Below are 26,294 nucleotides of genomic sequence, written 5' to 3'. Positions count from 1 at the left end.
CCTCCCCAGGTCTTGGTTTGTGTTCCAGTTTCATCCACTGAAGAGGTGGGGCCTGTTGTGACCCCTCTGAGGCACCGGGGCATCGCCCAGTGCTGCTGTTTGTCCCCTTGTGTGCAAGAACTCCATGTTGGGTTATGTTGGTTTATACCCTAACTCCCACCTCTCCCATTCCTCCCGGACCCAAGCTGCCCCCACCTACAACTCAGGCTGCTCTTGGAGTACCAAACACCTCTGGCAAACTGACATCAGGAACCTGCAGTGTGGGTTTTGTAGAACATGGGAAAGAGCCGCTGTTCGTGTCCAGTGGCCCGGTGGCCACGAGCGGGCTTCAGGCTTTGAAGATAACGAACGGAGCGGGATTCCTTCCTTATCAAACAGGCACCACCTGGTACTCGGGCTGCCCTTGGAGTGCCAAACGCCTCTGACAAACTGACACCGGGAACCTGGGGGGAAAAGGGCCGCCGTTCGTGTCCAGCCCGAGGCCGCAAGTGGATTTCTTCCTCTGAAAATTACGAACGGAGCGGTGAGCGCCGCGGAGCAGCTCACGCAGGGGATTCATAAGGGCAAACAGCGAGCACGTAGAGCCAAAGGCCGCATTATCCTGAGGGAGGACAGAACCTCCCCTTCCCTCGTAGTCCCCTCTGCTAGGAGCCCGGTTGACTCCGCTCCGCTCCCGCGGAGCCCCGCAGCGGGCCCGGCCCGGGGCAGCGCCGAGGCCAGCAGGGGGCGCCGCGGCGCACGGTAATACCCACCCCGTGACGTAGTGCCCTCAGCGCCTTGTCATTGGCCCTTCATCGCCCCGCCCGGGCGGCGCCTTCCTCGCGGTCGCTGCTGATTGGTGGGTTCGGGGACAGGTCCCGCCCCCCCCGGGCAGCACCGCTGCCCCTCTCGGCCGGGACCCGCAGCGGCGCGGCGGGAGCGGGGCCTGCGCGGGGCCATGGCGGGCGCGGCGCGGGGGCTCCGGGCGATGCCGCGGCTGCTGGTGCTCCTCTGGGCCCTGGTGCTGCCGCCGCTCTCGCTGCAGAGCCCGGCCCGCGCCCCCCATATCAAGAAAGCGGAGGCGGCGGCCGCGGTGCCCGGCGACGCGCTGCGGTACCTGCACTCGGCCGAGCTGGGCGAGGCGCTGCGGGCGCTGGCGGTCACGGCCCCCCCGGGCCTGGTGCGGCTCTTCAGCATCGGGCAATCGGTGGAGAAGCGGCCGCTGTGGGTGCTGCGCCTCACGGCCGGGCTGGGCCCCGAGCGCCCTGACGAGCCGCCCGGCGGCGCGGCCCTGCCCGGGCGGCCGCAGGTGAAGCTGGTGGGCAACATGCACGGGGACGAGCCGCTGGCGCGGCCGCTGCTGCTGCGCCTGGCCTGGGAGCTGGTGCTGGGCTGGGCTGGCGGCGACGAGCGTATCGTCCGCCTGCTCAACACCACCGACCTGTACCTGCTGCCCAGCCTCAACCCCGACGGCTTCGAGCGCGCCCAAGAAGGCGATTGCGGCGGCGGCGGCGGCGCCGAGGGCGGGCGGGAGAACAGCCGCGGCCGCGACCTTAACCGCAGCTTTCCCGACCAGTTCGGGGACGCCGAGCCCAACCTGGAGCCCGTACCCGAGGTGCAGGCGCTCATAGACTGGATGCGCCGCAACAGGTGAGTGCTGCCCGCTCCCCTCCGCCCGGCGCGCCGCTCCGGGGAATGGGAGACCCTAGAATTCACTTCCCGAGGGTGTCAGCCAGCTTCCAGCCCTCCCCGGTGCTTCCCAGCAAGGCCTGAGGGGAAGAAGTAATTTCCACGCGTGTTTATCCTCAGCCTGCCTCCCTGCGTCTGCCCTTCATCGCAGCTGGGACCGTCCTGTGCTGGGGAGAGCATTTGGTGGCCCCAGTTTTGTGCAGGTGCCAAGGAGCTGCACCAGCCCTGCGGGGCACACCCTGCACACACCCAGATGTTCTGGCCTTCATGTGTCCCATCTCCTCGAACTTGTGGCTGGAAACTTCTCACCTGCTTTGCTGTGGGCTTGTCAGTGGGTCTTGCTCTTAGGGCCAATAATGCTTACTCCACAAACTGTGGGATGCTGGAAATATTTGGGGTTAAGTGTCCTCTGTATGACCATGTTAACAAAGTTGTGTTGGACAGCGCTTCTTCCCCTCACCTTTGTGTTCCATGGGGAATTCCCTGGATTTAGCAATAATGCTCTATGCAGCAGCATTTCCAAAGGCAAGCCCTGTTTTTACAGCTGCCTTCCCCATGTGTTCAGTTGAAGCACGTGGGGCTGAGCCTCAAGCATCCATGCTGACCCGTTTGTCCCTCCCCATCCTAAGGGGTAGCACAGGAGGAAGCTGCTGTGCCTGGAGTGGGGCAGCCTGGGAGGGGAGATGGTGCTTTTAAAGCCCAGCTCTAGTGTTGGGTTCTGGGGCAATCCTAGAAAAAGCAGTGGCCAAGCTGGGCACTGATTCTTCATTTGTCATGTGTTCTTCAGAGAACTGTGTAAGGTGCAGACTACAAAGGTCAATGCAACCAACCGTGGGAAATTGTGCAGAGAAAGCAGCAATGCACTGCAGCAAACTGTGGCCTTCTTTCCAAAATAGGGTTAGAAAGACATGAAGAGGGAGTGACAGTGCACCCAACCAACACACAAAACATTCAGCATTGTATAGTGTTTGCTTGTGTTTGGGAAACAAATTTTGTGTGAGCAAATGATCTTTATTAAAACTTGGTGGATGGCAGTAACCACAGAGGAGCTGCAGAAACTTCACCAGTAGCTGCTTGTCCTAAGAATCCTTTAGGACAGTTCTGGTGCAGCGCTTTGCACTAAAATCCCTCTAGATTTGGTTCAGCTCAAAATTGGTTTATAGGGAAACTCATGTGCATTCTTCATATCATTTTGAAAACACCTTGAGCTTTTTATTTTTTTCTCTTAGTATATGAGGTGGGATTTGCTCTCAGCCAGGGTGAAACAGGAAGAATGTGGTGCTTTGTGTGTCCTTCTGCCTGGCAGCACCAGTTAATACTGGCGTTATTGTTAGACTAACATAACTGCTGATAGAAAAACGAATGAGTAAACAGAACTGTTTGATTAAAAAGGGAGATAGTGGGTGTAATGCAATTTGTGTGCACTATTTTAAGCAAGGTAAAGGTATTGGTCACATTACCTCTGCTTGGAAACCAAATCCCATTTGAGCAAATGCACAGGAGAGCTCTTCTTCTCCTCAGTGCTGAGTTTGATGGGAAGAGGAGAACAGAGGAAATTACCTATGGTAGTCATTGAAAAGCTTGTGCTGCCTGTGATCAAACTGAAGGGGGGTATGGGGCATGCCCTGCTATTTTTTCTGGCTTGGGATTTTAACAGCTCTTTCTCACATCCAGATTTTATTTGGGAGTTAATTCTGTTGCACATACCAGATGTACTCAGAGCTTGACAAGAGCTGTGTACATTGCTTTGTCTGTCACCAAGTTTGGGGGCTCAGTGTCAGGTTGCAGAAAAAACCTTCTTCCATCTCCAGCATTGATTTCACGTCCAGCGTGTGCATTTTGCCTCATTAATCCCAGATAGAGTTTGGGTGCTCCAGAGAGCATGGTTTGGGTGGGAAAGCAGCAGAATAACTGGTTGGGTGGCTGTAGCCAACTTCCTGTTGGAATGTTTCCAGTCTGACTTTTTCTCCCTTTCCTTCCCAACCCCAGGTTTCTGCTCTCTGGCAATCTCCATGGTGGCTCTGTGGTGGCAAGCTACCCCTACGATGACTCTCCCACACACAGGCCCACAGGAGTCTACAGTAAATCAGCTGATGATGAAGTCTTCAAATATTTGGCAAAAGCTTACGCTTCACATCACCCCATCATGAGAACTGGCAAACCCAACTGCCCTGGAGAGGAGGGAGAGACCTTCCCAGATGGCATCACAAATGGTGCCCAGTGGTACGACGTAGAAGGTACCAAGAACTCACATCCAGACCAGTGGCGATTATCTCAGAGGAAAGGACTGGGGATTAAGTAATATTTTTAGCTTTGAATATGTTCTGGCAGCTTGAAATGAATAGAGAACACCATGGGAACACCAACTGATGAGTAACAGCTTGGGAGGTGTTTTTAGGGAAGAAATCACAGTAAATTGAAGGGTTCTTCCTGACCCCCCTTACATGGTGGAGAGTTGTCCTGCATGTGGGAGGCTTCATTTGCCAAATGAACTTTTGTAGGTCTCTTGACAGTTGCTAAGGAGGAAATGAGTGTTAAAGGTATTAAACCAACGTCAATATTCTGTGAGGTCTTTAACCTCTGAATTTGTAATTTTGTGATTATAGAATAGCCTGTTGTAAAACTATGTGAAATTTAGATATGTGTTCTGCACTAACCAAGAAGTTTTTGCTGGAAATGGGGTCTGCAGCTTTTCCATGGACTGCTCTACTCATAGACCTGTGTAGAGGGTGACAGCCTGCATGACCTGTTCCTATCCACCAGTGTGAGAGATCTAGAAGGGATCTGAATTTTGCCCTGGAGGAACCTCTAGGAGGGCTTTTGATCCCTCCATCATGCAGCTGCACATGAAAGTGAGCTGAATAGGAGCAAATTACCTCCTGGTGCCCCCACTCTGCCTTTGCAGATGGAGGTTACTAGCCTAGCTCAGCCATGCAGTGGGTTGCTCTGTGTGTGTCGGTTTGGATGAAAATATAAATAATAATTCATGTAGGAGAAGCTCTCTTGGGAAGGAGGGCTCCCAAGTTACCCCATTGCTGTGGCTCCTTGGTGGATGTTGTACAGCCACAGCTTCGCCAGGCAGGGCAGGAACTTCTGTGGTGAGAACACAACAAAAAAGTTGCAGAAATTATCTCAAGAAGTTGTGTTGCTATGCTGCTCTGCTTTCCCCTCTGCTGTGGATGAGGAGTGATGGCAGAAGTGCTGAGTACGCAGTGACAGCCAATGTTGTTTATCCTTCAGAGCTTACAGCTTAACGATTTCTGGTGACACAGTGTCTTTCTGGAACATGGGCTTTGTAGCAGAGTCCTGAGTTAATCCTGCATCCAGCTTTCTTGGGAAGGCTGGAGAGGGACCCATTATAGGGCCTGAGCACATCATCTCTGAAGGAGGAAGGCTTGATTTTTAGCAGTGGCTGAATCATCCCTCAGGATTTCACTGGGCAAATAAGATGTTGTGTTCAAATAAGATGTGGTTTGATCCCTTTCTCTACCAGCTGTCTCTTTCCCCCTACCCTGCTGAGCACACCAGCCCTGGTGTTTGCTGGCTCAAGGTTCATTCTGCTGCCGTGAGAAGTCCAGCAGGAAAGTTTGTGTAATCTGGTGACTTGGCCTGTGAGGGAACAGGATATCCTGGATGATCTGTGCTGCCTTGTTGTGGTGGCTGTTGTTACCAGCAAACACTTCAGCTGGGAACTTTCTTAATGGCAGCTCTGAGGTCTTCTGTCCTTGTAATGAAGTGGGTGGGTGTGCTCTGAGGAGAAAGTTATTCCAGAGCTTTGGGTCTGTGTTCCCCTGACACCAGAGAGCTGCATTTTTCACTGCAGGGGTGACATTTTCATCCTCCTGCTTGGCTGTGGGGCGGCTGGTTGGTGGCTGTGGCATTTGTGTGTGAACTTTGCAGGCAGAGCCTTTGCTCTGACAACAGGACAAGGAAATGGCATAATTTTCTTTTCACAGGAAATGAAAGGTGTGAACTGCAGACCAGATTGCTGTGTGCTGCCATCACTGTGGTTTATATCTATCCAATAGCCTCCAGCACCCAGTCTCTGCAGAAATAAAGCCTTTCTCTGTGACAAGCTACAGTGCCAGGCTCAGTACTGATGGCTACTCAAGAGCAGAGATTGCAGTCCTGCTGATGTGGACTCTGAGAGTGGAACATTGCTGAGGGTGACAGCAGCAGTTCCCCCAGAGCCAAGAAATTAATGTAAAATGTAGCCCAGGGAGAGTATGGGTGAACTGACCAATATCATGCATGTAATTTGATGTTGTGTAAATTCACCCCTTCGAGGTTGTAGGTTTTAATGTTTCTTTTTAGTAGTGGATGAAGAATAAGCAGAGTGGAGTCAGTTGAAAGTGGTGTGACAGAAGCAGCAAAACCATTAGAGAGGCTGTTTTGAGTTATCTGAGTTGTTCAGCTCTGTGCCAAGGACTGCAGAGGCTTGTGCTTGGATCAGGAGGCCTTTCCCAGTGATTGCAGAATTGAAATGTGTGGTGAAATGAGGCTGAGGAAATCCCAGTCCATGAGCTGAGCTCTAGAGGTAGATAACCAGAGCTCATGGTTCTGAGTGGTGCAGGGCACGTGCTCGAGGCCTCCAGATCAGGTTGTGCCAGGACAGACTCCTGCAGGCTCCAAGTGAACTAAAGCCAGGAAAAACAAAGAAATGAAAACAGAGTGTTTCAACAGGTGGAAATTTTCCTGCCATATTTTATCATGTGAAATCAAATGTGCTGGAGAGCAAACTGCCGTGGGATTCATTGTCCTGGAGTTACCAGTTCAATTTTATGCTGGTGCCAGACTCCATTAACTTCCATTTGAGTTTGCAAACAGCCACTTATATGTGTCAGATCGAGATGGCAAGTACAAACCATGAGAGTAATTGCTAAGGTCAAGTGTGCATAGAGGAAGATGGATCTCTGCCAGACAACTGAATTTGGCTCCTGCATTCCAGCTGCTGTAGGTAAGCATTTTGTTACTGGGATGCTTTTTAGAGGCTGTCTCTGGTGTGCATGTTCTTTCTCTTCCTTTTTAACCTTTGAGGGTTTTAACTACCAAGTGGCTGGTTCAGATCAAGGGAATACATGCAAAGCTAGGCTGTGGTATGGAGTGCAGTTGAGAAACCACTCTCATCTGTGGGTGTGATGTGCTTTGCCTTTGTGTTGTTAAGAGATCCAGATCAGAAACTAAATTCAGCATGAGGGTGGGTAGCCTTGAAAAGTTTGTTTTTATGTGCAGTCCCTTCCTAAAAGGTATTTTCTTGCTAGTGTGACTCTGATGTCTGGGTGTTGGAGATGTTTCTGGTGTCTACTGGGAGGCACTTCCTGGGTTGACAGTGGATTTTGGTTACCTGTGTGCTTGCTGGGTTGTTTTGATTGTGGTTACCAGCCACACTGAGCTTTCAACCAGCTTTTAGTGCAGTTAAAATAAGTGCTGAGAACAGTATGGCACCACTGGTGGCCTCTGTTTCCTGGGCATGGCAGAGGGCACGTGCACTGAGTGAGCTCTTGGAGAAGCTCTCAGCCATGTCTTTCTGGGGATATGCACGATTTGCTGCACTTTTGTGCTTGTATTTTCATAGAAGTCTTGCTGCAGTTCGTTTTCTTCTTGAGAGAAGTATTGGCTTGATGGTTTGAATGTCTTAAGGCCTCTTTTCACATCTGTCATGAATTGCTGGGCAGTCTTGGGGCTGCCCTTGTCTTTGAGAAAAGGCTGCTGGGCTGGGCTTCTCTGAGTCATACAGCTGCTGCTGTTGGAGGCCCAAACCTCACCTCCTCTCAGTTTTATTTATTAAATAAATTGATTAATTAAATCATTATGATGATTGCAGACTAATGGACTAGAACATTCCTCTGCCTGCTTGGTGCTGGTGCTCACTCAGTCCCATGCTATGAGATAATCAGTTCTGAGCAGAGTCAGCAGCTTGTGCCATGTATTGAATCATGTCTTCAGCTTGTTTAGTGCCATCTGCTCTCTCTGCAGAGCAGACATGACTGTTTTTCTGCTTTAACTTAGCTGCAGGTTCCTTATCTACTGGTGTCTGTTCCAGTGAGAGTTGGAATTAGTTTTTTGCATAGCGCAGTTTGAAAATAGAGTCCTTGGCTGGCCTGGCAGGCTTCTCCTGGCACGTGGAGTATTTATGGTATCTGGATCCTCAGGCCTGACTCTAGAGAGCTGCATTCTCCTGGTCTGAGCTTGGCAGGGAGTAGAGGCCCCCCTGTCAGTGTGAGCTCTGCAGTGTTTGTGCTGCAGGAGGCCTGGGATCCCTGCTTGAAGCGCAGTTCTGATGCCCAGGGAGAGGGTCAGAGCAAGAGAGAGGTTTGTTCTGAGCATTTCTGTGACCTACTGCCAGCCAGGGGTAGACGTGCTGTGACAGTAAGCTGCTCACTGATAAAGAGGGGAATGGTGCTTCATGGGGAGGCTGAAATTTTTCAGTGTGGGCTAAAAGACACCCTGTGATTAAAACGCTGAAGGTTTTGATAACTCCAACAGGTTATCCTAGATATTACCCAGAGTAGAAGCACTATAGTCTGGCAGTTTTATGCCTCAGGGGTGTATTTCTGCTCTGCTCCATGAATGTAGTGTTTTTTAGTGCAGGCTGAGTACAGTTCTCTCTTTACCCCTCTTGTGTCTCTGCATAGTCAGGGGAAGCTGTGCAGATGGTATGTGGGAAAATACGTAATTCCACATGCTGTAAAAATAACTGTCCTGCTCTGCAACAGAGCCATGTGAAGGCCAAGTATGTGCAGTGGATACAATCCAAATTTTCAAGAATGCAGTGGACTACTTTCTCTAAGAGACAGTTTTACCAGAATTGATGTAGCAAACTGTAATTTAGTCCGTTGCTGTTCTATTATGGGTGAGCATCTGTCCTAAATTTGCTCAAATGGCAGATGAAGCGCTAAATATGTTTCATAATGGCTCTGGTTTACATTTTGGATGTTTTCAAATGCATTAACATCCTGCTAGGAGCAGATGGTTATGGGCTGGCAAATTGTTTCACTTGCTGTGGTGTTTACTGGTGAGAGGGCAGCCTGCTGTTCGTGCTGTTCTGAGCCTGGTAACAGGAGCTGAGTGAAGCTGAGAGTGGATCAGACTCACAGCCCTTGTTTCTCTAACCCCTTGAACTGAGTTTGAGAGTTAGAAAGTCCTCCAGCAAGCATGTTGTGGCCCCCTGTGCTGTACAGAAAAGTCTTTCCTGCTTTGGTGTCAGCGCAAACTGCAGGGCTCTCCTGCCTGCAAGGCTCCCAGGAGAACTGGGAGGAACTGGGACATCTTTGTTTTGGTACCATCCCACACATCTTCCCAGGGGCCTGTTCTAAATCCTACTTTATGCTGTTAGTCCATCCATGCTTTACCCAGCTGAGTGGGGCTATTGAATTCAGAGCAGTGGACCCTGACCTTTTGGGCCACCACCTCTGGTAGAAGCCTCTTCTGCTTAGTCAAGTGCTGCTGTTCCTGACCAGGCATTAACACAGCCCCTGCTAATGCCAGGCAGTGCATTTGCATCAGGATATTGACCCATTCTGGCTGGTTAATTTGCCAGTGCCGTGGAGGGTCCCTCATTTCAAGGGGCTTGGAAATGATTAGGAAACTGCTCAGCTGCTCAAAGTAAATGAGGTCTATTGGCACAGCACTAATGCAGCACCTCAGTGGGCCAAGCAAAGGATGGGTGCACAAAATCTGCATTCCTTACAGTCCTTCCTGCTGGGGCTCTGCAGGCTGGTGCCATAATATCTGCCACAACTCTCTGCTTTCCTTCTCCTGGACTTGGCATCTGCCTCCTGTGGAGAAAATGCATTGCTGTTCTTTGAGAGAGGGACTTCTGAGAGTCAATTCATCTCCTTCAGAAGAGACTCTGGGCACTCGTGTCCAGGTGACCCTGGTGGGAATCATTCTGTTGGTGTGGAGGTCTCTGGGCTCTGGTTGCAGGTGCTGCTGTACAGATTGGGATGGAGCTGTCTAGGAAGTGGTGGCCAAGGCTGTGACGCACCAGTCTGCCTGTGTTCTAACTAAATAAGTTTGTGTAAGCCAGAAGACTTTGTCAGCATGCAAAAAACATCGTGTGATGTGTCTTCCTTACTGACACAGCTGCCTGATTGAGTGGTGGGAGCAATCTTTTCGTGTGATCATCTGGCTGCTGTCATGTTGGTGGGGTTTAGCAGGGTGATTCTGAAAGCTGTTTCACAGATGTGTGGTGGTTTTGAAATGTCTTTTTTACTCTTGAAAGCTCCCAGAAACGTTTAGAGGGGTGAACATTTGCATGTTCAGCAGCATGCTCAAGTCTGGGCTCCAGATTAGTGCTGATACCTGCAGCCCTCAAGTCCTGCTGATATGATTCAGTCCTGTTTGAGGAACAGCTTTTCTTGCTGAGGGTTGGATGTAAACCTCAAATGGGGTCAGGACAGTTGCTGGGACAAGGTGACCTTTTTGATTCATAGCAGTGCATGTGGTTTCCCTGGAGGGTAAGAGCAGCAAGATGAGCTTAGTGCTGTGAAACAGCTCTGTGCACTCCTGTTTCTGTGTGCTCACCAACGTTTGGCTGGTTTAGCACTAAGCTAACAAACTGTCTCCAGGTGTTGCAACATCTTTTCATTGTTTGAAACTCCTGCCTTACAGAGGAAGGGTGGGAGGAGGTTGGTGACTTGGCCAAAAACAAATTTCTCAGACTTTCCCAGGTGGACCTTTCTTCAGGAGCAGGCACTTGGATAAGGAAAGAGCAGCTGAGGAAGTAGAGAAGGGGAAGCCTTGTTCTGATCCTGTCTAGAGTTTTGCTAAGAGGATTTTGGGAGAACAGTTGTCCTTGAAACTGATTCCAGTGTGCAGATTTGAACTGCCAGCTCCCAAGTTGATAGTCTGGTGTTCTTTCCTATCAAACTCATTTTGAGTGAAGTAACCTCTCTTGCAGGCAAACCTCACAAATCTTGAGGTAGCTTAGAATACTCAGGGAAGGACTTGGCAGCTGGAATGTTCAGAGTCTGGTGTGGCACACTGGGCTTGTCGTATCTGGAAATGTAAAATGAACCTGTATGAATTCCCAAGAGCTGTGCTGATGGACACATGAGACAAAAGGACTGTCACTTTGAGCTGGCTGTGGCTGATTTCAATGGCCCGGTGTTCCAGTTACAGCATAGGCTGTCATGATGATGTGACCTGACTTTTCTCCTTAGGCTGCTCACTCTGGAGCTGGGCAGCATCCTGGGGAGATGCCATGTGGGGCTGAAGGACAAGGAGAAACAGCATCTTGTGGTGGGGTGTGTGTGCATTGCTCTTGGGACATCTCTGCCCCTTTTTCTCAGGTGGGATGCAGGATTACAACTACGTGTGGGCCAACTGCTTTGAAATCACATTGGAGCTGTCCTGCTGCAAATACCCACTGACTTCTGAGCTTCCAAAGGAGTGGGCAAACAACCGTGAATCTCTCCTGGCTTTCATTGAGAAGGTAGTGAGGGCTGGGTGTGGGGTGGGCATCCATGAAAACCTGTGTGTCCATGGTGGTCTGAGAGCACCGTGTTCAGGTGCCTTGTGGCTTTGTTTGCCATGTGAGGTAGCACAGATGCTGCAGCTGCTCTTTGGAGGTTGGTGGCTACAAAGCTGCTGTGATATTCTGTGGTTCTGTCACAGCTCCCACATGCCCCACAATGGCAGAGCTCTGCTCTTGTGGGGTGCAGTGTTAGAGGGACTGATTGGTGCTGATCTCTCTAAGTCATGCCAAGTACTGGCTGGTCTCAGTGCCATGAATCTCCAGTGATGTTCACAAGCATCAACACTGCAGAGACCCTGGCTTGCAGAGCCCTCTTCCAGGCTGTCTCCAGATGCTGTGTATGAGTTGAGTAGGTGGCAGTTTAGCCTAGGATCAGAGGCAGCTGAATTAGGCCTGTGACCCTGCTATGTTCATATTGCAGTTTGCCCATGCTGATGAATTAGAGAGTTTGTTAGGGAGAGTCAATCCTGAGATCCTGCTGCCTTCCCTGTCCATGCTGGAATTCCTGTCCTTCCTGTCTGGTTGAGCACTGAGTCCTGACCCCTTGGGTGCCTTTGCCTGGCAGCTCCCCTGCTCTGCTGCATTTGGGGAAGGGTGAGGGGGTATTGCTGCCTTAGGACAATGTTCCCCTGATGTTGCCTGTCTTCAGCCAGGCCCTTGCATTGTTTTCCTCAGGTCCACATTGGCGTGAAGGGCTTTGTGAGGGATGCAATCACAGGAGCTGGCCTAGACAATGCGACCATTGCTGTTGCTGGTATTGCTCATAACATCACAGCAGGGAAATCTGGTGATTACCACCGGCTGCTGGTGCCTGGAACCTACAACCTGACTGCTTTTGTGATGGGGTAATGTTTCTGTGGCAGCCTGTGCCCACACTGCCAACTGCTCCTGTTCCTTCTCCTGATTCCCTTCCCTCTGCCCCAAAACACCTCATGTATTTAAGAAGCCTGGTTGAAGCTGCAGCAGTAAATGGTTCCAGCTCAGAGCTGCAGCTGTGTTTGCTCCTGCAGCAGGATGCTGCTGAGTGCACAGAATTTGTCAACTTCTGTTTGACTGCTTGTATCAAATTGCATCTTCCTTTTATGCAAAGGGAGGAAGTGGAGTAGGGTCACTCCCTACTCCAGTTTGTGTTGTCCCAAGCCTGGGCATCAACGTGTAACTTGCCTCTTGGCTAGTCCTGTGATAAATCTGGGGCTTCTTCCCTGCTGAACCTGTGGACTCTTGCAAGGACAGCAGTGGAGCTGGGTTTGGGGTGAGTCCCATCAGCTTGGTCCCTTTGAATCTGTCAGTCATTAACATCCCAGTGCGTTTGGGCTGGAGGGAGTAGGCTGGAGTGATGGAAGGACTGCAGGGAGCTTTGGCCTCTGCTCTGCAGAGCCTCCTTGCACCTCCTTGCTGAAGCCAGTTGTTTTTTCCACAGTTACACACCAGTGACCAAAGAGAACATTGAGGTGAAGGAGGGAGATGCAACAGAAGTGAACTTCTCCTTGCAGCCGACTGTGATGCCACCAGCTCCTAATGTCACACAGCTCACGGCAGCGCCTGCCCCCGTCACTGCCATCACCCCCACCCCTGTGCAGGCTGAGCCCCCAAATCCAACCTCTGTCCATCAACCCATCCAACCCGTGGACTTCCGCCACCACCACTTCTCAGACATGGAGATCTTCCTGCGGCGCTATGCCAACGAGTACCCCAACATCACCCGCCTCTACTCCGTGGGCAAGTCCGTGGAGCTGCGGGAGCTCTATGTCATGGAGATCTCTGACAACCCTGGTGTCCATGAAGCAGGTGATGTGGAAAATCCTTTCTAGTAAGGCACAAATGTAAGAGACAGACCCTTTACACTGGGAGAGGCAGAGCAAAAAGGAGTGTAGAGCTGGCACCTCTCCTGAAAGACTGAGCTACTCCTTGTAGTATCCTTTATAGAAAGTGCAAGTGCAGTGGGTGGCACTGTGTTAGAGCATTTCTGGGGACATCTGTGCTGGTTATGGAGCTCTAGGGAAGAAGAGACTTCCAAGAGACTTCCTTGAGACGTTGTTCTTAGGGTTGTGGGAGCCGAAGTGTGAATTTTAGGTAAATGCCCTCCAGCAAAGCCTGCAAGAGCAATGCTCAGGGTGGTGAGGTGTCTCCAAGGTGTAACAGAGTGGTTATAATTGTCTCTGTGGTGTAACCATGTGTCTGCAGGTGAGCCAGAGTTCAAGTACATCGGTAACATGCATGGGAATGAAGTTGTGGGGCGAGAGCTTCTCCTGAACCTCATCGAGTACCTCTGCAAGAACTTTGGCACAGATCCTGAAGTGACTGATTTGGTCCAGAGCACACGGATCCACATCATGCCATCTATGAACCCTGATGGCTATGAGAAGTCCCAGGAAGGTATTGCTGTCTGTGCCAAAATCTGTGGGGTTCCTAGCTCCCAGAACAAGCCTTTGGGTTCATGGAATCCCTGAGAAATCTGGAAGCCTTGCTGGAGCAGGAGTGCTCTCCACGCAGGGAGACTGGGAAGGGACTTGGTGTGTGCTGTGGAATGAGTGGGTGGACCCTGATTGATTGAGTCTGGAAGCTGTTGGGGAGAGCTCTTATACTTCAGCAGTGCAGTGAGCTGCCCCTGTTTTGGGTCCCCTGATGGTTTGTGGCTAATCCAGGGCTTTTTTTAAAAAAAAGACATTTCTTTGACACGGCTCTTGCTTGCTGTGCTTTGGTCCATTCTCTTAGTAAATGCAGTGTGGGAGCCAGGCTGTCTGCAGAGCACTTGTCCAAGGATAACACAGATTTTTATAATGAGGTTAAAACTGGCAAAAACATCCTTCAGGGAAGTCTTAGAACTACGTGGCTCTTGCAGGTTGGCAGAACAGAGACTGTCCAGAATCACTTTCTGGAAGCAGAACTCTGCTTGGGTTTAAGAACTTGTCTGGCTGGTTTGAGAAGGTGAGCTCTGAGGTTTCTGTGGTCATGACATCTGGCTGCAGAGATTGTTCATGATTCAGTGCCTTTCTGCTGGTCTGACTGCCCTGAGAGCCTGAGCAAACACCCACTGAAAGGGCCCTCAGGCACTGCTGCACAGAGCAGGCCACTTGCTGGGAAGGGCCTCGATGCCCCTTTCTGGGTGTAGGGGAATCAGCACTGCTGTGCTCTCTGCTCTCTTCACTGATTACTTGTAAAATCTATAATAAGAGGTTGCCTCTCTTCACAGGGCATGAGCTTGAACTTGTATTTCATTTTCAGGAGACAAAGGAGGTACTGTTGGCAGGAACAACAGCAACAACTACGACCTGAACAGGAACTTTCCAGATCAGTTTGTCCATGTGACAGACCCTCCACAGCCAGAAACTCGTGCTGTCATGGCCTGGCTAAAGTCTTACCCGTTTGTACTCTCAGCAAACCTGCATGGAGGTACCATATCCAAACCAAGCTCCTTCCTCTGTGCTGGGCTTTGTGGGGTAGGAGTTTGTAGGGATGTGTCCACAGTGTTCTAGGTGTGCACTGAGGAGCTCTTGTGCTGCAAGATGGAGCAGAAAGTGGAAACAGAGGGTGAAAACCATGGCCCCAAATGTGTTTGTAGGGAGTTGAGGTGGCTGCTGGGAAGATCCCAACCACTTCTCTGAAGGGAGCATCTGGGAGATGGGGATGGACTCTCTTGTGAGCAGTTGCTCAGCAGATGGTCTGGGAATGGGATATAGAGCTGTGGCTGTTAAAGGCCTCAGAGTATTTATAGAGTGAATGCAGTCCTGATGGTTCCCTGCCTTGAATTGCATGGCAGAACTATGAAATTTGCAGTGATTTAATTATCCTTTTGGAAATTAAGTCTCTGTGTATTATAGCTTACTCCCTAGACAGTTTGCTGGCTTGTAGCTGTGGTAACTTGCAGGTGGATGCTTTGTTGCCAGCATGTTTGATTTGTAGCGCAGAAGTGTCATGTGTGAGTGTGAGGGGGTTGGCAGGTCTCCAGCTGCAGTGGTGTCTAGGGTTTCATGGTGTTATTACTACAGCTCCCTTGGGGAAACCTTCAGCAATAAATTCCAGAAAGCTGAAAAACGGCATCACATGGGTGAAAAGCACCATGCATGTACTAGGAAATTCCTCCCCTTGCTTCCACTTCTTTGTGAAAGCAATTATTATGTGGTTGTGTTCAGCCCTCCCTCAAGTAAGAGCCAAAGCTTTGATGTTGTTGTGGCTTTGGTTCTCCTTCCCAACTAGGTGTGGTGTTATCTCTTCCTGTGCTTCTGTCTCTTCTATCCACTGGGTTTAATGCTTTGTTTTATGCCAAGTCTTGAGAAACAGAAGTCTTGGCACTTGCTGGAGAAAAATTTCCACTGTTGTGCTGAGGAATCACTGGGAAAGCACATGAGTATGAGCCAAAGCTTGTTTTGCCTGCAGGTTCCCTGGTGGTTAATTACCCCTTCGATGACGATGAACAAGGAGTGGCCATATACAGTAAATCCCCAGATGATGCTGTGTTCCAGAAGCTGGCACTTGCCTACTCCAAGGTAAAGCTCTAACAGGAAAATGGGCATATCCTGCTAGGTTGACTCCTGGGAAACTCCTCTTCAGCTTCCAGGGAACCTCCTGAGCAGCTGGTAGGGGTGGGTGCAGGTACTGTGGGTGAGCCCCTGGTGTTGCAGGCACAGCAGGAGGGTCCTAAAGGAGGCTCCCATCCCATGAGTGATGCCCAGTGTGCTCTGTCTGCAGGCAGAGGGAGGAGAGCTCTGTGCAGGCACTTCTAAGGGTGGTGGAAAATGCTGATCATGGGCTGGGATGAGAGCAAGGATATCTGGGCTGGGATTGGGTGTCGGTGCAGTCAGTGCTGCAGTGATAGACCCACATCTGTGTTTGGTAACCCTGAATGTTCTTGTTCTAGGGAGGGTAGAACAAGAGTGCCTGTGCCTGTGGAGTGCAGGCTCACCTTCACACATTGCATCTTGTTTTATAGGAAAATGCAAAGATGTACCAGGGAAGCCCTTGTAAGGATATGTACCCCTCTGAGTACTTCCCACACGGCATCACTAACGGGGCTCAGTGGTACAACGTTCCAGGTAAAGTACACCTAAAATCTCCTGCACTGTTTGTCTTCAAGTTAATGCATAAGCTTAAGCTTAAATAATTTAGGCTGATCAGTCAGGAACTCTGCACTGGTCAGCCCTGATTAATGGGACTCAGGTTTCTTTTGTAACCTCTTAAATAATGTGCCCTAATATAGTTATTCCTGGGGGAAGGAATTTATAGTGTAGTTTCTCTGGCTATTAGCAAAACAGTTTAATAAAATTTTACAGCACTTTATTAGCATGAAAGGTATTTACAAGACAGAAGGTTTTGTCTGCTCTTTTGGCATCCCTTTGAAGCTTGAATCCTGCCCTGTGTAAAAGCCTTTTCCCTTCAAGTTTGTACTTCATCTTTTTCTACTATCTGATTTTTTTTTTTTTTTCAGCTGTGACTTCAGAAGTCAAAACTTCTTTTACATTATTGTTGTAGGTGGGATGCAAGACTGGAATTACTTACATACAAACTGCTTTGAGGTGACCATCGAGTTGGGCTGTGTGAAATACCCAAAAGCTGAGGAGCTGCCGAAGTACTGGGCACAGAACCGGCGCTCGCTGCTGCAGTTCATGAAACAGGTGAGGTGCTTTGACCTCAGGCAAGGTCAGCTCCCTCTGGGCTTTGCTTTACACAAGCCAGAATAAACACGGTGATCTGATCTGCAAATGCTGCTTCCTGGCCAGACTAGGTACTTTCTCTACAGAAAGCATGTCCATCAGAACCTGTTTAACTCCTCTCCCTTCTCAAAACACCAAAAGTTATGAAGGAATTAGCATCCAGAGGATACAGATGGGGGCTTTTTATGTATCACTACCTCGAGTTTCTTGAGACTGGAATGTTCCTTATATTCTCTTCCTATCTGAGTGGGGCTGGTGCTGCACACCTGGAGTGTGCAAACAAAGGTGTGGAGCAGAGAGCGCTGTGCTGACATCCTGAGCCAAACAATTGCTCACTGTACTGATCAGGTGATCTTTGTCCATTCCAGCCCAACCTCAACACCTTGCCCCTCTGGGAATGCTGAAAATGTGAGGGGTGGGAGGCAAAGTGAGTGCTGGCACTCAGCAGAGCTCCTTTGTGCAGGTTCACCAGGGTGTCTGGGGCTTCGTGCTGGATGCTGTGGACAAGAGAGGCATCCTCAACGCCACCATCAGCGTGGCCAATATCGACCACCCGGTGACCACCTACAAGGATGGAGACTTCTGGCGCCTCCTGGTCCCAGGGATGTACAGAATCACAGCGTCTGCCCGAGGGTGAGCAAGCCCCAGCACGAGTAAACATGAGTGACTTCCCACTCAGGAATATTCCATCACCTCTGCCTGCCTACAGCACGTGGAGGCATGGGTGTTTCTCCTGCCCTCTGGCCTGTGCAGATAGCAGTGTGAGATGACTAAGGTGTCAGACTGCTCACCTGGCACTGCTGTACAATCCCAGTCTTCTCTTGTTAGGAGTGGATAACTTGGTGTCTTTAGGGGAAATTCTTTTGCAGGCAGCTGCCCACAGACTTGATAACTTCAATGCTGTCAAAATTCTGTATTAGAACAGCCTGATTTGTTGTCTTGCCACTCTGCCATGTAACCTTGCAACACCTGAGCCAAAAGCAGTTCAATGCCATGTTGGGCCCTGAGTTGTTCCCTGTCTTCCTGCCATTCCCAGTCCCTTTGAGCTGTTCTTGTTCCTTATTTTTGTGCTTCTCCCTATGGGCAGAGGAGCAGTGGCAGTCCCATGTGGCTGTGTAGTCAGGAACAGGGCTGGCTTGTTGTCCAAGGTTTTAAATGCCTGATGTTTTCTTGTACCTTCTTTTCCCTGGGCAGGTATGATCCACTCACTAAGCTGGTGGAAGTTGATAGCAAAGGTGGGGTGCAGGTCAACTTCACTCTTTCACGGACAGACAGCAAAGTGGAAGAGGGAAAGGTGCTGGTCTTGAACACTCCAGACACCAGCAACCCCAACGAGAAGGAGTTTGAGACCCTGATCAAAGATCTCTCTGCTGAGAATGGTCTGGAGCGGCTCCTGCTCACCTCCTCCAGGGATGTGGCTCCCTACAGATACCGGCCCTACAAGGACCTCTCCGAGTTTCTCCGAGGCCTCAACCTCAACTACCCACACATCACAAATCTCACCAGGTGAAAACAAAGCAGCAGACTTGGCTAGGAATGTTGTGAAGTTGTTAGTCATGAACACAGTGCAGAGATGGGGAGCTCATCCCACCCTTCCCTGAGATGGAAGGAGCCCCATGTGTAAGGACATGGTAACAGAACAATGGCTGCAGGGCCTCATAGGTGCATCCATGTGCTTTTCCCTGACTTAGTTCCCATGGGATGCTTGGGACTGGTGATATTCCCACCACTGATACCCCAGACTTCTGCAAATATCTCTGCTCCTTACTATTTTGTCTGTTCTTTAAATCCTTTCTGACATCCACCCTGCTGAAGAGTCCCCAACAAAAATGACCAGATTTCACTTAGAAATCTCAGATGGCCTTTTTTTCATTGTCTACCTCCAGATTTTTTCTGTAGTGCGAGACACTTCTGTGTGAGCTTGCCCTGGGCTGAGATGTTTGCCCTCCTGCAGCAGACCAGCTGCTGCCATCCTCTGCTGCTCTTTGTGACCTGTGGCACTTACCCTCTATCAGCTTTAGAAAGCACAAATCCCTCTGTCCCAGGGCCTCATTTGCTTGTTGTAACTAGGCACAATGTGCTCATGTGCTGTCCCTGCTGGTGCCAAGGCTGCTTTGCTGATCTGGAGCCTCTATTGTCCCTGCAGTTGCATCAGCCCTGAGCTGTTCCCTGCTTTCCCTGCACTCAGTTTGCCAACTTAATAGCATGGTTGCAGCAACAGCTCCTCCATTACTGGGAACAGGCCTCTTTTTCCCTGCTTTATCAATTAGTTTGATGTCCAGATGTATCCTGCTCTGAAGGGAAAAAAGGAACAAAGCAAAAGCCACCACTAGCAGCACAGAGGATCCAGCAGTTCCACATTTCTCATGATCCCATAGGCTATAGGGACATATATGGAGCATTGGATATTCTGTGCATCTGGACTTGGATACACCAGGATAACCTAGATGCTGGTGTTCAAACTGATGTTCACAGTGAATTCTGTTAAGTGCTGCTGCAAACCTGCCCCCTGATCTGGTTGTGTTTCTCTTGCCTTTGCAGCGTCCCACTGGAGGCTGGCAGCAGTTCCTTTCCATGCCAGGATTTCTCCATGAGGTCAGGTTGGAGTTGCAGCTCTGTTGCTGAGCTGACACTCCCATTTCCCATCTCTTGGCAGTTTGGGTCAGAGTGTGGAGTTCCGCCAGATCTGGTCGCTTGAAATCTCCAACAAGCCCAACGAGTCTGAGCCTGAGGAGCCCAAGATCCGCTTTGTTGCTGGGATTCATGGAAACGCTCCCGTTGGGACAGAGCTGCTCCTGACACTGGCAGAATTTCTTTGCATGAACTATAAGAAGAATGCTGCTGTTACAAAGGTGAGAGGCCAATACAAAGACCTCCTTGGAGCCTCCCAGCTGTAGCCTGATATGACAGTGCTCACTGGGGGAGACTCCTTCTGCCAAAACTGGATTGGGGCTTGCAGTGATTCCATGTGTGTGATCCACAAGACAAGAACCTCAAACTGCAGCTCCTAGCTTAAGATCCAGGGAAATGAACCCTACTAATTGCACTTTGTGCTGTTTCTCCTTTTGCTCAGCTGATTGACCGGACACGGATCACAATTGTGCCTTCCCTGAACCCAGATGGACGTGAGATCGCCCAGGAGAGAGGCTGCACCTCGAAGATAGGCCAGACCAACGCTCATGGCAGAGATCTGGACACAGATTTCACAAGTAAAGCAACTGCCCCAGGGTTGGATGGAGTTGCTGGGTTACAGTGTCTGCCTGTAAAGAAGGCAGTGCTCCAGAAAGCACAGCTGCTGGGAAGCTTCCAGAGCTCAGATCCTCTTTACAGACAGTAATTTGGAGTCTCTTATGTGCAAGAGACAAAGCAGAGTTATTTAGGAATAGGAGAGGTCAGATAATACCTGATGTATTTTTACTCTTTATGGATTTCTTTCATCTCTAAAAAAATGCCCTCTGTTCATGTTCCCCAGAAAGTCTCCTTTTTTTGTGCTTTTCTGGTTTCCATGTAACTGTATCCATAGCACTGTATCAGCCCACCCTTCCTGAGGAGGAAATGTTCCCTGCCCAAGTTTGGCGGGGATCATCCTAACTCCTTCCTTAAGAAAATGTCAATTCCATAACGTTGTTGTGAGCAAACACACATGAAATACCTTCTGCACAAAGGGAAATAGCTTGGGGAAATTGTGATGTTGCGTGTTTGTTTAGCTTTGCAGATGAATCCCCCCCACCAATGGATAGTTTGGGCTGGGTGCTTTACTTGATCAGTCAGGTGCATCTGCTGAGATCTAACAGAGGCCTTTTCATACCTGCAGCAGACCTAATTTCAGACATAAAAGATGTATTTCTGGCCTCTCAAACAGCAGAGGAAACTGTTCTTAGTTCCCTTTTCTATTTGTTGTTCTGATTTATAGGCAATTACAGCCAGTACTCAGTGGCACGAGAGCCTGAGACCAAAGCCATCATGGAGAATTTGATACTGAAGCAGGATTTCAGCCTCTCTGTTGCTCTGGATGGAGGATCTCTGCTTGTCACTTACCCCTATGACAAGCCAACACAGTCAGGTGTGACCAGGTGCCCGGTTCCCCTCAGGCTGTCTCTGCAGAGATTCATGTGACCAGATGCTGTAAGGGCTTTTTGTGCTCGCGGTATTCTGTAGCCTCCTTTGTGTTCAGCCCTTTGTCTGTGCAGTTGACAGTCTATAATTCAATCTATAAAACCTCAAAGGGTTCAGCTAGGGATCAGAACATTTGCAATTTTTATGCTTACAGCAGTATTTCAACCTTTCCTCTGCCAGAACCAGTATAAAGTCTGCTTTTGATACTGCCTTGTATTGTTAGAGGAAATAGGAATGCTCCTGAAACAATATGTGTCTCTGTTTAGTACAGGATCATGGGGTTAAAATGGGAATCTACCACTGTAGGGAATGAGAGTTGCGTGCTCAAAGTCTCACTTCTGCTGTTGCAGTGGGGAACAAAGAAACACTAAAGCATTTGGCGTCTCTGTATGCAAACAACCACCCAGTGATGCATTTGGGCCAGCCAGGCTGTCCAAATAAGTCAGGTACGTTTGGCTGAATCCTTTAAGTCCCTGTCAGCCTGTGGGCAGCCTCTGCTGGGCCAGCTCTGTCTGACAGCTGTGTTTTTGCTCTCACAGATGAGAATATTCCTGGTGGAGTGATACGTGGCTCGGAATGGCACAGTCACCTGGGAAGTATGAAGGTACTACTGCATGGAACAGGGCTTTTCATCTCTGCTAAACAGCCAATAAAAAGCATATTTGTCCTGATGTCTGGGCAAAGCTTCTCCCCCTCCAGCTGCACTTTGCAAAGCTTTTTTTAATACCTCTTTCCTTGTAACTGTGGTTTTGTTTTTTGCAGGATTTCAGTGTGACATTTGGTCATTGTCCTGAGATCACTGTTTATACTGGCTGCTGCTACTTCCCCAGTGCTGGACAACTTCCTGGCCTGTGGGCAGACCACAGGAAATCTCTCCTTAGCATGCTTGTGGAGGTGAGCTGCAGTCTGTGGGAGGAAATTGTAGAGTGAAGTGTTGGGGAGGGGGAGAGGAGGAGGACAGCACGGAGAGTCTTTGTGGTTTTGTTGGTGCTGTGTCATTAGGGATGTTCATGATTTAGGCTGTATGAGGAATGGATTGAGCAGAGGATGCAAGTGACCAGGGCTTGTGTTGACACATGAGTTAAACATTTGTGCTGTGTTGCCTTGCACTGTTATTTATTGTGAGGGTCCAGAATGGAGAGTGGGCTGTATTTTAGAGGGAAAATAAATGGCATTTTAGTTATAAATGCACTGTAAGCTTGGATCTGAATCTTGAGTGTTTGAAATGCTTTGTTTCAGGTCCATAAGGGAGTGCATGGCATTGTCCAAGACAAGAGTGGCAGGGCAATTTCTAAAGCTGCCATTGTTCTGAATGAAGGCTTGAGGGTCTACACTAAAGAAGGTGGCTATTTCCACGTGCTCCTGGCTCCAGGTTTTCACAGCATTGATGCAATAGCCAGTGGGTACCAGCAGAAACACGTCAAGGTGTGTGAATGTCCATGTTGGAGATGTTTCCCTGTTCCCTGTGTTCCCTGTCACATAAAATCTTCCCTGTTTGGGTGCTGCCTGGTTGTGCCTGTGTTTAACTGCTGATTAGGTGCCGTCAGGAGCTGTTTTCTGCCTTAACAGTATGGATGGAGAGCATCCATTTCCAGCACAACAGGGAAGTTTTGGGAGTACCTTTTCTTTCCATGGCACTTTTCTTTGACCAGGGCAGGACCAGGCAGATGACAAGTGTCTCTCTTGTCTGGATCCTCAAGCTCTGAGGTGATTTAAACTCTCATGTCTTTTTGCAGGTCTTTGTACGTGATGATGCACCCAGCTCTGTGTTCATAGTATTTGACACAGAAAACAGGATTTTTGGACTGCCAAGAGAGCTGGTTGTGACTGTGGCAGGTACAGTGATACTTTTTATCAAAGCTTTGAGCTTTGCTTTCTGTATCAGTTCATGAGAACTTCAGCTCACAGAGACCCTCCACTGAACTGGGAAAGCAGCCTGCAGGCTTAAGCCATCCCCTGCTTTCCCTTCTGAAAACACTCTTATCCTTGCAAACTCATCCAACAGCTCTTGGTAGGAGGGAAGGAGGAAGTAGAGTGTTTTGCAGGGATTTGGAGGGTCCAAAATGTACTTTGAGATGTCTAGAATGGGGAGAGCTTGTGTGCATAGGAGATCTTGCTTCTTCAAGGCTTTTTTTTAGGTGTTGTGACATCAGGTAAATATGAAGAGATTTTATTTTCTCAAGGTGTCAGCTGCTGAGGAGGAGTGTGTGGGAGTTTAGACCCAGTGGTCTGTAGTGGAGCTTGGTGATAATCTCCTAGGTTTCAAACACTGAAAATGGAGTCTGTCCTGTTCTGGGAGCAGCTCTCCTGTCCTCCATGGCCTAGGAGGAAGGAGCAGGGTAACAATGAAGTGAAAGAAAGTGGTTGGGATGGCAGGAGGGAGGAGAGATGCTGGCAAGCCTGGGAGCCTCTGGCATGGGGGCACATGGCATTAACTTTGGTGTCCTTTCTCTGGCAGGTGCCAGCATGTCTGCCCTGGTGCTCACTGCCTGTATCATCTGGTGTGTGTGCTCCATCAAGTCCAACAGACACAAGGATGGCTTCCACCGCCTCCGGCAGCACCACGACGACTACGAGGACGAAATCCGCATGATGTCCACTGGCTCCAAGAAATCCCTCCTGAGCCACGAATTCCAGGATGAAACAGACACTGAAGAAGAAACACTGTACTCCAGCAAACACTGACACCTCCAGGGCAGGAAAGGAGGTTTCCATGGACCAGACCCAGTGGTGGAGGGCGATCCCTGTGGTTCAGTTTTGAAATGTTAGCTTCAGGATGTGTCTTCCAGAGGGGTGGGTGGCAGCTCCCAGCTTTCCTCTGTTTGCTCTGTTCCTGTGTACAGGCACTCAGTGGGTGTTGGAGGCTGTTCCTGAGATGGGGAAATGGTTTGTTACATTTTTGGGTCAAGATCTGGAGGTTTATATGATGGGGTTTGAAAGGCAGCTTTAACAGGGTGGCCAGCAGAGCTCTTAGCATTTCCCCAGCATCTCAGCACAGGGACCAGATGGTGGGGAAGTGCCCCAAGACCTGCGTGGGGTCGTGGTCACAACACTCCAAAAAAGGTTTCTCTACCTGTTTTGATTTCATATTTTCCACTACATGCTTGAGGGAAGCCAGATCCTTCAAAGTGACTCCACATTCTGGAGAGCAGATCTCAGAAAAAGACCTCCCCCTCCCCAAAAAAAAAGCCTTTGGTTCTCAGCTGTCCCCTTGGAGCTTTTCCTGCTGTGACCTGCAGTGGTTGTGGGGTACCTCTAATGCATCACTACTTTCAGGGAGTGACTTGGCCTCCTGAAGGCTTGGGGAGATGACATTGCTCCTCATGTGAGCTGGAGAAAGTCAGAGCTTCAGTGAACTCTGACAGAGCTCCACTGCCTGCCAGCTCTGCCATGCTGCTGTTCCTGACTTCTGGGGAGCAAAGAAACTTTATCCCTACCACCCTGGCTGTGTTTTGTTTGTGTCATAGGCTTGGCTTTGGGGGGTCTCATGTTCGTGTTCCAGTAGCTCTGTACCTGAAAAAGCAGCTGGAAGGTTGTTCTGAGCAAATTGGTTCACTGATCTGTAGAAAACCTGATCAATTTTGCTCAAATCCACCACTATTCAGTAGGAAACAGTAAACTCTGACCACTGCTTTATATTTGAGCATTACTGGAGCAGCAGGGAGAGGTCATGGGGGTAACCATGGCCCAACTTTGGTGCTAAATTCTGAAGAAAACCTGCACCATTTGCCACTGTCCACCTAGTACTATTTAATCACTGAGCTCTGGTGATGGCAGGCAGCAGATTTCCTGCTGGCTTGGCTCTGTTCTGTTCCCTGGAGTGTGGAGCAGGAGGTCCACCTGTGTGTGTGGCTGCAGCTGTGGTGCAGGGGGTGATGAAGGGCTGAACTGCTGAGGGAGAAAGGAAAAGCAGCCAAATTCTGTTGTGTAGCACTTGGCAGAAGGCTGGAAAGAGGAGCTGCAGCACATATCCCTGAGACATATGGGATTTGTGGGGAATAGAAGGGATGTCCAGAAGGAAAGAATGGTTGAAATGTTTGATTTCCAAAGCCTTTATGTATCTCTGATGTTCCTGTGCTTTCTGCAGAAGCAGAAGACCGGGGTTGGAATAGGCACTAATTTTCTTGCTGCTCATTTTCTTTTTTAATTCTTGCCCCACTGACCTGATTCCTGGGGTGCAGGAGCCTTAGGCCTCGAGTTTGCCCTTAGCTGCTCTGTCCTCCAGAGGCTTGGGGACATCCACTGGTGAAACCTGCACGTGGTGTCTGTGGGTGGAGGGGTTGCACCCAAAAATCTAATGGGGTCTGCTCTGCAGGGCTCTGACCTGGTCTCCTCTGGGGGAGCAGCCCCACTGAGGTTTCATGGGCAATGTCACCTGGGGAAGAAGCTGTGTGGAAATGCCCTTCCAGAATCACTGTGCTGCCATGGTCATCATCTCATCTGGTTCTATGCAGGGACAGAGAACTCTCAGACACCAGTGCCCCTCCTTCCCTGTTCCGCAGGGAATTTTGTTGCAGGAAACACGGGGTGTGGCTGAGGAGGCGTGCTGGGCAGGGGGAGATGAGGCTGAGCATTCGCCGTGCTCCTGTCCCACATCTGCTGTGACAGAACTGCTCTGGTTGCCTTGTGCAGGAACCACGAACATCTCTGTGCCCAGTCCCAGCTCGCTGTGCTGAGCAAGGAACGGGGTTTGGTCCCTTTTTGTCCCTTTTCCACGTGTAATGGGCTCCAGGACACCAGCACACAGTAGCATTAATCCTGCCTCACCTCTGATGTGTTCCTCCTTTAACAGGAGACACAGTAGGTTTTATTTGAAGTCGAGTTTGCAAATGGCTCTTAGGGCTGTATTTGGGCTTTGTTTGCTCTGGCAGCAGATAATGGACAGAGCTGGCCCTGCTTTGTCCCTGTAGCAATAAGTCCTGTTAGGAGCTTGCCCTTTCCCTCAGCCTGCATTCGGAATTAGCTGTGGGGGTAGATGTGTATATTTAAGGTGAGTGGATTTGAGATGTTTTGCAAACGTGTGAGACTTTTCTACGCAGCAGGACCAAGGGACGTGCGTGGCTCTGGCTCCGGAGTTTCGCAAGCACCGGGCTCGTTCCTGGGCACTTTGGGAAGGCAGGAGCGGCTCCCCGTGCCCTCGGCCCGTCCGTCTGTCCGTCCATCCGTGCCCCGGGCCGAGAGGAGCCCGTCGCTGTCGCTCTGTGCACTTGTGCCTTCAAATAAATGTACATTTTCAAAGGGACTTGAATCGCCGTTTCCTGGCAGCGGGAGGGGAGGGGGCGGCGCGGGGCTGGGCCTGGGTCTGCCTCGGCCGCCGCTGCCGCCTGTTTTTTACCTGTATACCGAGATCAATAATCTGTATAAAACTATTTTGATGTCCA

The 26,294-nt window shown here is 49.9% G+C and overlaps 1 protein-coding gene across 1 annotated transcript; it reads left to right on the top strand.

Moving 5' to 3' along the window:
* Window positions 1-918: 918 nt before the first annotated feature.
* Window positions 919-26,294, top strand: CPD (carboxypeptidase D). The gene is made up of 21 exons (XM_005525756.3): window positions 919-1,629; window positions 3,658-3,905; window positions 10,962-11,104; window positions 11,822-11,991; window positions 12,567-12,934; window positions 13,331-13,522; window positions 14,372-14,539; window positions 15,524-15,633; window positions 16,077-16,179; window positions 16,616-16,758; window positions 17,261-17,430; window positions 17,992-18,303; window positions 19,454-19,649; window positions 19,871-20,006; window positions 20,711-20,860; window positions 21,264-21,359; window positions 21,453-21,517; window positions 21,676-21,807; window positions 22,153-22,338; window positions 22,650-22,749; window positions 23,372-26,294. The coding sequence occupies exons 1-21, from the start codon at window positions 938-940 to the stop codon at window positions 23,596-23,598; spliced, it is 4,107 nt and encodes a 1,368-aa protein (XP_005525813.1). The 5' UTR covers window positions 919-937; the 3' UTR covers window positions 23,599-26,294.

Source organism: Pseudopodoces humilis, chromosome 23, assembly GCF_049639895.1.
Source record: "Pseudopodoces humilis isolate 2021_Gansu_Grassland_sample_001 chromosome 23, ASM4963989v1, whole genome shotgun sequence".
NCBI classification, from domain to species: Eukaryota; Metazoa; Chordata; class Aves; order Passeriformes; family Paridae; genus Pseudopodoces; species Pseudopodoces humilis.
Note: the sequence above shows the minus strand (reverse complement) of the source record. Positions and strands in the feature narration are given on the sequence as shown.